At 44.0% G+C, this 12931-nt stretch overlaps 1 protein-coding gene across 5 annotated transcripts in view; it reads left to right on the top strand.

Annotated features, from left to right (window-relative positions):
* Positions 1–12931, top strand: part of PALM2 (paralemmin 2) — a 318639-nt gene that overhangs the window by 141277 nt on the left and 164431 nt on the right. For 3 of the 5 annotated variants that reach the window (XM_025359222.1, XM_025359223.1, XM_025359219.1), the window contains exon 2: positions 5009–5054. The exons of 1 other annotated variant lie outside the window; for it this stretch is intronic. In XM_025359222.1, the coding sequence (XP_025215007.1) occupies positions 5009–5054 (46 nt within the window). Of the gene's footprint in view, positions 1–4825; positions 5055–12931 lie in introns of those variants that run through there. One more of the 5 variants, XM_025359220.1, reaches the window with a different exon arrangement.

Genomic DNA, 12931 nt, shown 5'->3' with positions numbered 1-12931 from the left:
ATCAACTTTCCCAAAGAGCTAGCAACCACAGGAGCCAAGAGGACCACAGGCAATGTTCTCCTTTTGATTCTGTGCAGCTATCACATATGTTTTAAATGACCATTTATTTTCAAAAGATCCCAGGCAAAAGAGAACTAACACAAATATAAACATTTGAGGGGATCCTGGCATTCCTTTCAAAATTACTTTTGTCCAAGGGAAGCTTCAGGTTGCTGGGAAATGTCACACTCGTAACGCTCGCTCAACAAGACTGACTTTTACACAACAGGCCTTGGCAAGTCATTTCCCTTTTGGTATACAGAGCTCTTATTTTCCCCACAAGGGAATCAGCTGTGATCATTTGTGATTCTCAAAGGACTCAGGTTCGAAAATAGATTCAGAAATTTTTATTAACAAAACATCTATTTTGCATATCTAGCATTCTGTATCCTTTTCATATAATGCTTTACAATGAAGTGTCTGTCATAAAAAACATTAAACTGTACAGATGGTGCTTATACAACATAATTTAATGTCCCAGCAAGAACTAGTGATTTGTTATATACATTACACACTATTGTGATGTATGCTTCCAGATTTTAAATCTTTGGAGGGCAAATAGTCACCAATATCGTTGTGGCACTAGACTATGATTTTTTTTTCTTGATACCAGGCTGTGTCCTAATGTCTAATATAAAATAATTATACAATATGTTTATTAAATAAATAGCATAGTTTGGGTTTTTAAATGCCTGTGTTTGTAATGGGTTCAAAGATTTTAAAATACTAAAATTTAGAGAGTTGAAAGGAGAAGTGCTGGAAGAGGAGAAAAGATTTTCCCTCTGCTCCTTGGTCAACCATCAGGCAGTCATTTCATTTGCCTTCCTGTCTCACCTAGGGTTCTTGGTCCCAAGCAACAGAAATAGATTCTAGTTGATAGGAGCAGAAAAAGAATGAAATGAAATTGTATTAGATAGCTCACAGAAAAGATGCAACATCCAAAGAAGGAAGCTTGGGCAATGGGTACAACCAAAGGTGAGCTCCTAGCCTGAAGAAATTCTCTAAAATGCTGCGTCTCCAAATTTCCTGGCAGGTGTACATGCCTGACTGAGCCCAGATTGCGTGCCATACCATGGCTTCAGGGGGATCTGGGGAATAAGTGTCTGAGACCTCCCAGCTTCTACCACAGGATGTGGCTCTGCCTCTCACTATGGCTGTAATATGGGAATTCCCCAAAGATGGGAAGGAGTTCACAAATTGGCAAGCCCAAAAAAAAGAAAAAAAGAAAAATGTATATATGAACAAGTCTGTTACATTTCCTACCTGGCCAGAAGCATTTTGAATTTCCTCTCTTTGGCTTTTTGTGATACCTGCTTTGATAATCCTCAACACTGAATAAACACAAGCTTTTTTTTATTGTAGGTCTCAGGGCAGTTAAAAATCACTTAGGAAGTACACACAATTGGTCATGAGTCTGTAGTCTATTCCTAGTAAATTCAATTAATACAAAGGCTCTAAACCCATCCCTAACCCCCGCCTCACCCCATAGAAATGTAATTCTGTGCAGGTCTTCAGGAGATTCTGATGCATATTTCTGGATAGGAATCATGTTTTAGTTTTTCTCATTTCCTACAGCTTCTTTACAAACTATTTCTATTTTTCTGAAGCCCCAACCCCACACCATCAGTCTTAATCAATGACTCTTTATTCAATTGGGAAAACCAGTTCATCTGATGCAAACTCACTTAACCTCTCTCCCGAGACTTCAACTCAAACTTTCTTCTTTTCTTTATCCATTTCATCCTCCTTTCCTGCTTCGTTCTTCCTTCTTCCCAAGGCTAACTGGCTAATGTGATGCTCATCTGAATGTCCTCTTGACTAATTAGAAACTTTGCCTAATATTCACCTGCCTTTTGGCTGTGTCTTTGGCCTCATTTCCCTGTTGTCTAATTTGCTTTGACCCCCAAGTGTCCAAGTCTTGCCTGACCTTAAAACCCTTTCCACTAGACCCTGCTTCCCATAGGCTATGTTCCTGTTCTCCACCTTCATCTTTCACATCCGAAGGGCTGAAAGAAGCAGTTTGTACTCATGGATGCTTCTCTCTGACCTCTCACTCATCCTCCTTTTTGTTTGTTTTATTTTCAACATTCACTTGGTAGCAGTCATTCCTCAACTCTTGTAAGTGCTTCCAAGCTCCCCTTCAGGACACAAGTCACTCATGGCTTCCTGACAGCCATCCAATGACCTCTTCTTCATCTCCATCCCCCATGACCTTTCAGAAGCATATGGCCCTATTGAAGACCTCTTTCCTTCTTTGTGGCTTTTGGTGTAAATCCCTTTGGATTTTTCCTTCTACTTCTCAGACGATGCTTAATCAGTCTTCTTTGCTGGGCTCTCTCCTCTTCTTGCTCTGTTTTCTCATGCTGGCTGTTCTCATTTCTTTAACTGTAACCGCAAAGTAGATGACACTCGGATGTGTGTCCCCAACCCTGATTCTTTTATTCAGAGTTCAGATCTTTCCAACTGTTCACTTCCAAAGGATGCCCAGGCCTTTTTCCTTCTCCACCTCCCCATTCCATTACTCCTTTTAAAAATTTATTGCAGTTAAATATAAAACACTTAAAATTTCAACCACGTTAAAGCATATGGTTTGATGACAATAAGTACATTCACACTGTTGTGCTCAATTATACTTTTTAAATATCTGTATAGCTGGGAGTAGAAGGACCATTTCTGGTTCAATTGTTTATTCCTGGGACCTGCTTCTATCTCCATATCATTGGCCAAGCCTGGTGCTTAGTGATTAAGAGCATGGACTCTGGTGAGTGTGATCTGAGTTTAAATCTCAGCTCTATAACTGTAGCTGAGTCGTTCAACCTCTTTGGTCCCATTTTCCTCATCTTGGTATTCTCTACAATCACTCTGCTGAAGCAATAACAACTTTGTTTATTTGTGAGCAAACTCCCTTTAAATAACTTGTCCTGTTGGGGCTTGTGCTGGAAATGAAGAAAAAAGGATGCATTTGAAGAAAAGGATGGTTCATAGCCAGAAAGTAGGTTTCTGATAAACTGGAGTGGGATGTTGAATCTGGCACTGGCTGGATTTATGAAACGAACAGCTCCACCTACACTTGTTATGAAAAACTTGGGAAAACAATCCATCAGTAAATGATTTCGGTGAGTGCTTCTATCCTTGGTCAGAGGAGTAATTGTTCATCAGTGACAGGTGAACTTCTGTGAAAATTGAAAGGGCAATTTAGTTGAAATGGAAGCATTTATTCAGGAAGCAGGTGATTTGGGAAAATTTGATGTACATATATATATATTTTTGAGACAGAGTTTCACTCTTGTTGCCCAGGCTGGAGTACAGTGGTGTGATCTCGGCTCACTGCAATCTCTGCCTCCCAGATTCAAGTGATTCTCCTGCTTCAGCCTTCCGAGTAGCTGGGATTACAGGTGCCCACCACCACGTCCAGCTAATTTTTTGTATTTTTAGTAGAGTCGGGGTTTCACCACGTTGGCCAGGCTGGTCTCCTCACCTCAGGTGATCCACCCGCCTCAGCCTCCCGAAGTGCTGGGATTACAGGCGTAAGCCATCACATCAGGCCTGATGTGTTTATCTTTTAACATGCCTTTACATCCTGTGGATCTAAAGAGGCCACTTTAGTTATTTCAGTATTTATTTCATTTTATGAAGAAAAGTTTGCATATGAATATTGGGAATTCTAGCAGGTCCTGCCTTAATGTGAAGAGGCATTTTGTTTGTCTTTGGCATTGATCTCCTTTTGGACCAGGCCTGATCCACTTCTCACATCCAGTCCAGGACCTGTCACAAAAGACTCACATTAGTACCACATGGTATCCTGTTTTAGTAAAGAATAGGTGAGGTATTTTAGTGAGTAGATCCTACTTTTCCTGTCAGATGCAGTGAACAGAAGACCCTGGAAGGATTTCCATCCAGAATGTCACAGGATAATGATAATAAGAGCAGATGTCTGTGATGCCCTTTACAAAGCACCTTTATATACTGTCTCTCATTCGTCTCTAATGACACCTCCGTGATCCTCCATTTTTTTCAGATGAGGAAACTGAGGTTCAGAGTGGTTAAGCGAATTGCCCGAGATTTCACAACTAATACATTGTGAAGCCTAGCCTAGCACCCAGGACTAAAAACTCGCTGCTTCTTTTAAGGCCACATATCGCCTCACCAGGAGGGTGGCCTCTCTGGAGATATACCCTACCCTCGGCTGACTTGATGTTGAGAACTTGGTCATCTTAAGCACGTGGGCCACGTGGGCAAGGCAGCCCTTCCCAAATTGTAAATGTCCCCACGTGGAGCCCAGGCGTCTGGCCGGAGCTAGAAGGTGCCCTGAACACTCAGTGGCCTCAGCCTCCCTGTAACGGCAAGTGCTCGGGTCCCACATTCGGTCAGACGCCCCTCTCCACCGGCATCGGCCAGGTGGAGGCGCCACTGCGCTCTGCCTCCGCCCCAGCGAGCGCGTGTCCACCGGGCCGCGCCACGCCAGCCGTGCGCCCCAGCAGCTCGCCGTGCGCCCGCGCCCCAGGTGCCCACTAGCTCGCGCGCCGTCCGTCTGAGCCTTGGAGACCCGCGGCGGCGATCGCTCGGAGCCGCCCTGGACCGCGGCCTTGGGTCCACCACACTCCAGGGGCGGAGCGAGGCACCGAGACGTCAGGGCGGAGAACTAGCGCCGGGCGAGCGCGCCCTCCCGGCGGCTGCCCGCGTCCCACGTCCTCGGCTGGCGCGGCCGGCGGCGGCGGCGACCGGGAGATGCAGTGAGCGGCGGCGCTGGGGCGCAGCCAGGCAGCCGGGAGGGCGGGGGCCAGAGGCTGAGTCCGGGCGAGCCCGCCGTGCGCATAGCTCTGCCCGCCGACCCCGGAGAGGATCCCCAGCCGTCCCTCGGCGTTCTCCCGGGTTCTAGCAAAGCCCACCGGGGTGCCCATCAGTTTCCTTGGGTGACTACAGCGTGTTTTTTCTTTCCTCTTTCCCCTGCCTGTGTGCCCTTCTCCAGGATGGCAGAGGCGGAATTGCACAAGGAAAGGCTGCAAGCCATAGCAGTAAGTCCACTTTCATTTTATTTTCTTGCTCTATTGTCTGGGGTGGAAGGGGGCCCCCGAGGGTTTCGGGGCGAGCGGCATGCCAGCACAGTAGCCGCAGGTCATATGTTCCGGGGACTAAAACTCTGTCAGGGCACAGCTAGGCTGCCTTTTCTTTTCTATGTCTGTAGATGGAAACCCCCAAGGGCGGGCTTTGGACTGGGGATTTGAATGTGGAAGATTGGCTTAAAAATAAGATGCTTGCTGCTGGACTTTGGGGAAGGACTAAACAGAGGCTTGGGGTGGGGGGAGAACTCCAGGAATATTATCACCGAATGCTCAGACATACGTTGACTTCATAGCCTGGAGAACCAAGAGAAGGGTGACCCAAAGGGTGGCTGCCATCCTCTCTGAGGAAGCCGTCCTTCTGTTAAGTGGAAAACCAGGAGTCAGCGACTCAGCCAGCCACGCGGTAGAATCTCCTCCCAGAAACCGGGAATGTTAGTTTTCCCTTCTCTGTTTGATATTGACAAGGGCACTGGCGCAAGCCACCTCCCTGGAGGTCCGGGGACTTCTTACAACTGGGTCCTGGTTATAATATTCCATGAGAGCCTCCTTATGGTGTGGAGTATCTGAAAACCTATTTTCAGCATACAAAGGAGCAGTCGGTTTTGGCAAAGTTCGCAGGCACTTTCAGAAAAGTGTACCCATGTGCATCTTGGGTTTAGAAAAGAACTCTCTGAGACTGCCTAGATTTGAGCAATCTTAACACAGTGTTGCCAATGATCCACAGATGTGGTATTTTTAGTGGAGCCACCACAGCTGGATTATATATTTCCTTCGAGGATGAGGGAATAATTACTGCTACCATATGAAATAGTAACAATTAAAAAAGAAGGTCCGTTAACATATTGGAATAAAAGAATCTCCAGACATTCTTCCACTTAAATACATTTTTTTTTTTCGGTTCGGAAGTTCTCTGGAAACACATATAAATTTGTTGGAGAAATAGTGTGTAATGTTTTAGAAGCAAAGTATATTAAAGTGTTTTCCAAAGTCTTTTTGGACAGATTCTTCATTGGGAAAATGCACACAGACCCTTCTTTTTTTAGAAGCATTTGACGTGGTCTCCATGGCTCTGAGACTCTCTTTCTCAAACGCTTCAAATCTGAAGTGTCTTGGAGACTTCACCACTGAAGTGAGAGAGATGTTTGCTGGCAATATTGAAATGCCATGGTTTGCCTATTAGGTAATCTTTGAACGTGGTGCTCCGAACTCAGGAAGGTTGTTTTTTCTTCTTTCTCTTTCCCCCTGTGCATGTGTATTTTGATGATTTGTGAAGTTATTTGTGGTTTCTAAAGTTGGTGGCAAGGCAGCATGGCCAGTGTGTCATGAACTTGATAAGAATGGTGATATTGAGTTAATGGTGCCATGTAGCTGGTGGGTGTTTTGTGTGACCTGGATAATAGGCTGCTTTAACTGTTGATGCAGGGGCTGTTCCCACTGGCCGCTGCTGAAGGCTTCCAACAGTTGTCACATTTTCTGCCTTTGCACAACCAGCTTTACTGGATGCCTGAGGAACAGCTGAACTCCATGAAAGGACTTGCTTTCCAAACATGGAGCCAGTAGCTGCTAACACTGGGGCTACCCTTTTCCAAGTGCAGTTGAGTAATCCCAGCAGAAGCCAAGTCGATTTTCAAGAAAGATCTAGGCAAATCTTTGGGAATTCTCTTGAGTGTATAAGAATACACACAAATACTCACTCGTGCCTCTTCAGTTATTGAAGAATTGAGTTTATCCTGTGCATCGGGGAAGCTGTTGATTATTCTTATAAATGTGCACCTACACAGTCTGCCGTCCCTATCCATGGGTTCCATATCCACGCCTTCAGTCAACCTTGGATTGAAACTATTGGAAAAAATAATGGATAGCTGAGTCTGTACCAAACATGTACAGACTTTTTCTTGTCATCATTCCCTGAACATATAAAATCAACTGTTTACATCGCATTTACAGTGTATTAGGTATTATAAATAATCTGAAAATGATTAATGTATGTGGGAGGATGTGAGTAGGTTATATGCAAATATCATGCTATTTTATAGGGACTTCAGCATCCTTTGATTTTGATATCCAAGGGGGGGTCCTGAAACCAATTCCCTGAGGATACTGAGGGATGTTGTCAGGACAGATTTGCTAAGAGTGTGTGTGTGTGTGTGTGTGTCTGAGAGAGAGAGAGAGAGAGAGAGAGAGAGAGAGAGAGAGACAGAGACAGAGACAATTGAGAGACAGAGGGAGTTGGGTGGGGGGACTTATGGCCATATCGATAAATGGTTTTATGCTATGCTTTGGCCTAGTGCTCACTCTCTGAATTCTGCAAACCTGACTCTCTCACCACCTTCCTGGAGTTCTCAGGGGGGCCCGAGGAGTTCACAAGCCTGCCCCCAGAACCTAGCACTCCTGAAGTCTCTCTGGCAATGTGAGGGAAGAAGAGAATAGGTCCTCACATCTTCACCTACTTGGGCTTCTCTCTCAGAGGCAGAGCATCGACTGGGATTCCAGTCTGTGGGGCCTTGGGCAGTCTTTAATCTGGGTCTCAGCTCCTTCATCTGTAGAATGGGCTCATGAGTTCTACCTCCTGGGCTGGTTGTTAGGATGGAGGTGAAGCACCTGGCAGGTAGCTGCCATTGGATGATGTTGAGCAGAGCCCTTAGCTAGCTTTTGTCTGTATTGCTGTCTTGTCCTGTGGGGGGTCAGAAGCAACATCTCTGAAGTGGAATGTGTATCAATGGCTTTTTTTTTTCTTTAGACAGAGTCTCACTCTGTCACCCAGGCTGGAGTGCTGCCATGATGGCTCACTACATCCTGAAACCATCCTTCCATCTCAGCCTTACCAGTAGCTGGGATTACAGGCGTGTGCCACCATGCCCAGCTAATTTTAAAAATTTGTAGAGATGGGATTTTGCCTTGTTGCCCAGGCTGGTCTGGAACTCCTGGCCTCAAGTGATCCTCCCACCTCAGCCTCCCAAAGCACTGAGATTAAAGGCATTAGCCACTATACTTGGTCTGAACAGTTTTTTTTTTTTTTTAAATCCCTTCCTTCAACTAACTGAAAGTCAGGGCCCTGCCCAGCATCACTTTCTCTAAATGCTTTAGACAGAAGCAGAGATATGACTTGAGGATTCATTCATCCATTTGCTCAGTAGGTATTTACAGATGGCCTCCTCTGGGAAGGTATTGGCAACACTGAGAAGTTGGTGTCCCCAAGTTTCAGCCACCAGAGGCTGAAACCTTTGTTTCACCTTTTGCACATAATTTCTTGAAGGACAGATGTCCTGAGACCTAAGATGCTTGTCACATGAACATCTGTGGAATATCCCCCCCACAAAACTGAATTAAATACTTAGAAACTACAGTGCTTTAATGGGGTCTTCCATTTATGTCCAGGAACTAATCAATGAGAAAAGATGACTCTTATCCTATTTTCTGCCAAAAGAAGAGCAAGTCCATCTTTGACAATGATCTCTATGCTCACATGCTCCTTTCATCTGTAGGGATACTCCCCAAACTTTACATTTAGAACACGGTAAAAAAGCCTGTGAAACAGCATAAATGAGAATGGTAATCCCAGGGACTAATAACAGCAATTGCCATTTATTTAATATTGTTCATTCAGCAAGGCATGGTGTGAAATACTTTTTGTTTTTCATCTAACGTTATTTATAGTCTAATGGAAGAAACACAAAAGCACATAAGCAGCTACTATTCAGGAGTACTATGAAAATGAGTACCCAGGAGGAACATGTAAACCAGTCTCAGAGTTGTGACACCATTCCCCAAAGAGAAGACATTTGAGTAAGTCCTGAAAATTGGGTAAAATAAAATATAAAATAACATCATAACCTTCCCAATTACCAGGAGGCATTTGTTTATTTGTTATTTGATTATTACTTATTCAGGACATTTAGTGTGAGAAAGGGAAAGGCAAAAGCATGAAGAAGTTAAGTCAGTAGCTAAAGACACAAACTCGGAATGAACACTGATTTTCAGCATGTATTATCTCACTGAATCCTAAAAAGAAGCTTATGAGGTAGGCACTACAGTATTACTCATATTTTATAGGCGAGGAGGTTCTAGAACTGGCCTAACATTAAACTGATAGTATCAAAGCCAGGATTTGAACGCTGCCCACAGCAGGCCATTGGAGCCTTTGCTTTGACTGCTGCCCTGAGCTACCACCCAAGATGGCGGCAGCGTCTCACACTTTTCCCATGAGCATACTGTGCAGGTGGTCTCAGCAGCCTGAGTGTGAGCCCAGGAGGGAGCAGCAGACTGACTCCATTGCAATGAGAAAGCTTGAGACAAGCCAGGAGGCCCACCTGCTTTTGAGAGTCTTTCAAGCCTGGATTCAGTGCATAGAAACACCCAACATAAAATTTAATGGAAAGAGTAACATTCCCATGGGGAAGAAGCTGTTGTGTCTCAATAGAAACCAACCTTGGGGGAGGGTGCTATTATGTCTGCACATTGGAGAGGAAGATAGTTTTCTTTGGGCATGAGTGAAAATAACTAAATATTATAGAAATTGTCTTGGGTGAAACTCCTAAGAGCCACATGGACAAGGCTCAGGTTACACCAGGGACCAGCATAAGTATGTATATGTATGTGCAGAAATAGGAAATGCTAATCTAACTTATGCTGTTCTTTAGGGAATTTTGTCATTTAATTAGAACCCACTCTGTGAAGTAATAAAAATGATCTTTGCATTTGTGCAGTACTTTATGAAAACCTTTTTTTGCTACCTTCTTCCTGAGGTGTGTAGGGCAAATCTTACATGCTTCACAGATGAGTATTCAGAGCTATCTAAGCTTACATAGATAGAGGTGGAAGAGTTGTAGTAAATCCCAGCCTCTCCTGACTCCCAATTCTTGTATTAGTACGTTTTCACGCTGCTGATAAAGACATACCCGAGACTGGCTAATTTATAAGGAAAAAGAGGTTTAATGGACTTATAGTTCCACGTGGCTGGGGAGGCCTCACAATCATGGCGGAAGGTAAAAGGCACATCTCACATGGCGACAGACAAGAGAAGAGAGCTTGTGCAGGGAAATTCCCCTTTATAAAACCATCAGATCTCGTGAGACTGATTCACTGTCATAAGAACAGCACGGGAAATACCCATCCCCCTGATTCAATTACCTCCTACCATGACCCTCCCACAACACATGGGAATTCAAGATGAGATTGGGTGTGGACACAGCCAAACCATATCACTTGTGTTAGTGGTACATCCAGCCTTGGAAGGGTGCTTTGATGTGGGCTGAAACTGCCACTAAGATTCTGCTGGACTAAAATCTTCTGACTGGGAGGAGAGGAGTGAGCTTGGATGTGTCTCTTTGGAATATGCCCTTGTTAGGATTTCACTTTCGGCCTCTTTCATTCTTGAAACTCTCACCAAGGGGGCAGCTAATGAGTTTATGGCTTTCATCTGATTCTGTTCTCAGTCCTGCATAGACCTGAGTATACATTGTTGGCCCAGGCTGGCTGTGCCGTGGGCTTACAGAGAAGTGCTCATTGGCTTTTCATTGGATTTGCCTCTCCATGCCTCTTCTTGCCTGGGAGCATTACAGCCTTGAGTACCAGGCTTGGAATGTAGTGCCAGTGGCTAAGGAGGCCACCAGCCTGTTTTTGATCCAGTCCTTTTAGGCTGGCCTGCCCAGTGTGGGCAAAAGTCCTTGCTATGATTTATATACTATTCAGTCCAGCTTCCCAAGGATCCCTCAGAGGATTTAGAGACCCAAACCCAAGCCCTGTAGAAACAGACACTGATTCATGTGGGGACCATCCCTGTCCATGTCCCTTGTGGACTTGTGTCATTGATATGCAGCTGTGAGAGAACTGGAGAATTTAAGATCCTGGTCGTTCATCTGTTATCTTCTGTCTCAGAGATGCAGATGACACCCTGCTTCTAAAATTCCATGTTAAGGCCTAAAAAATTATTTGCATGGGATATTGGTGCTGAGGAAGGGTTCAACTTGGCTGAGTCTGTGGAGCTGCCCACTGGATAGGTGACACTTTGGGCCCATCCAGGGTCATTGCTGTGTCTGGGAGTGCCAAGGCAGGCCTTACACAGCATGCATAAGGGTCACACACCTCCCTGCTATTTATTTGTACCTCTGAGTATTTCAGTCTTCAGCTTATTGGGACAAAGAGCAGCTGCTCTGACAAACTTTAAAATGCTCTGAGACATAGAGCAGTTATCATGAAAAAAATAAAAGTCATCATAGAAAAAGCTAAGCAAGGGGGGTTGTGGGTTATAGTTTGTCAATATCTAAAGGAAAACCAGGGCCCAGTAGAGTTGTTTCTGTATTTCTTTGGGGGCTACTCAATGCTTTGGGGTCACTGCTGTTGGTCCTTTGAACTCTCCACATTTCATCACTGATCCCATTTGGGAATGTTGATGAACTTGCTTGGCAGTAAGAGTTAGTCATTCTGTGGTATGAAATTAACTGAGACAGCAGATGGACATTGATGCACAGAGACGGTGGTCCCAAGGGCTGTCAGTCTGGTAGAGTAGTTACCAGCATGGATTTTGGTGTCAGGAAGGCCTGGCGCGTGTCCTGGTCTTTCCATTAGTATCTGTATGATGTCATTACCTTGGTTTCCTCACCTGTAAGATGGTTCTCTTAGAGGTTTCTTGGGAAATGCTCAGAGAAAGCACGCATTAAGCACTTACAAACTTTCCTATTTATAATAAGCAAATCAACAAATCATAACTCACGCATCTTTAAACAGAAAGTGGACACAAAGAGTGAAAGGAGAATTCTATTAGCCGCAACGTTTTTGCCAAACTAGGAAATTAGATAAATACTAGGAAATCAGATAAATGTTGTAACTCCTGAGTTTTCAATGCATGAAGATAGTATTAATAATAATAAAATGGATTATTCGTCATGGGCAGGAATTGTCAACTTAACAGGCCAGGGGGCCAGCATGCAATGTAAATGAGGGGCACAGATTGAGTCAAAAGTATTGGTCCCTAGAGAGCAGATGCCACCTCTCAGTTAAGATGCAGTTAATTTATGCCTTGTGAGAACGTGGGTCTTATGTTGTTACATAAACTCATTTTCAAGAGAAGCCAGAAATCTGATTTTTAAAATGTGAGATCTCCCACTTAAAAAAGAACAGTATTAACGAGTTTAAAAACTTTAAAAAGATTGGCGGTCACAACACAATTCCTTTGGATCAAGAGGCCGACATTTTGTGACCTTTAGATACAGATAGAGCTTTGAACTTTACAGTATGCTTTCCTTATGCATTGATTTATTTGGATTTCATAAGGATACTGTGAAGTAAACCTATCAGCACCCCTGAGATCTTTCATAATGTTGTAATATCTGGTTGCATTTTCACCAGAGCTTTGTGAGTTTGGTGTCCAGATGTTTGGATCATTGGATAAATAGTGCTTATTTGTGATATCTTTTGACATTAAATGAGCCCTTGCAATCACTGACATTATTGAAACTCAGAATACTCACATCCAGATAGTCCAGATATGTACTTGCTCTCTAACTCAACCAAAAATTCTAAATGACATCAAGTCTTCACCTTAATTTGGGAAACTCCTGTTATTAGAAAAGAATCTTTAAGAACCTATACTCAAGGTAGGCAAATCTGAAATGCAAACCTGATATGAAGCCCAAGACTATCTCATGTCAGCCAGGATGTTTGAGTTGATCCTGATTTATTATTAGCCTCAAGTAATGGGCATTGGAGGGAGATTCTGCTGGGCTCAGGTAGGACTCATAGTAGCAGCAACTGCCATTTGACCGATGTTTTTGTCATGTATGGTATAGAACAGTGATTCTCAAACGTTAGTGCATTAGGATCACCCGGAG

Source organism: Theropithecus gelada, chromosome 15 (assembly GCF_003255815.1).
Source record: "Theropithecus gelada isolate Dixy chromosome 15, Tgel_1.0, whole genome shotgun sequence".
Taxonomy (NCBI): domain Eukaryota; kingdom Metazoa; phylum Chordata; class Mammalia; order Primates; family Cercopithecidae; genus Theropithecus; species Theropithecus gelada.
Note: the sequence above shows the minus strand (reverse complement) of the source record. Positions and strands in the feature narration are given on the sequence as shown.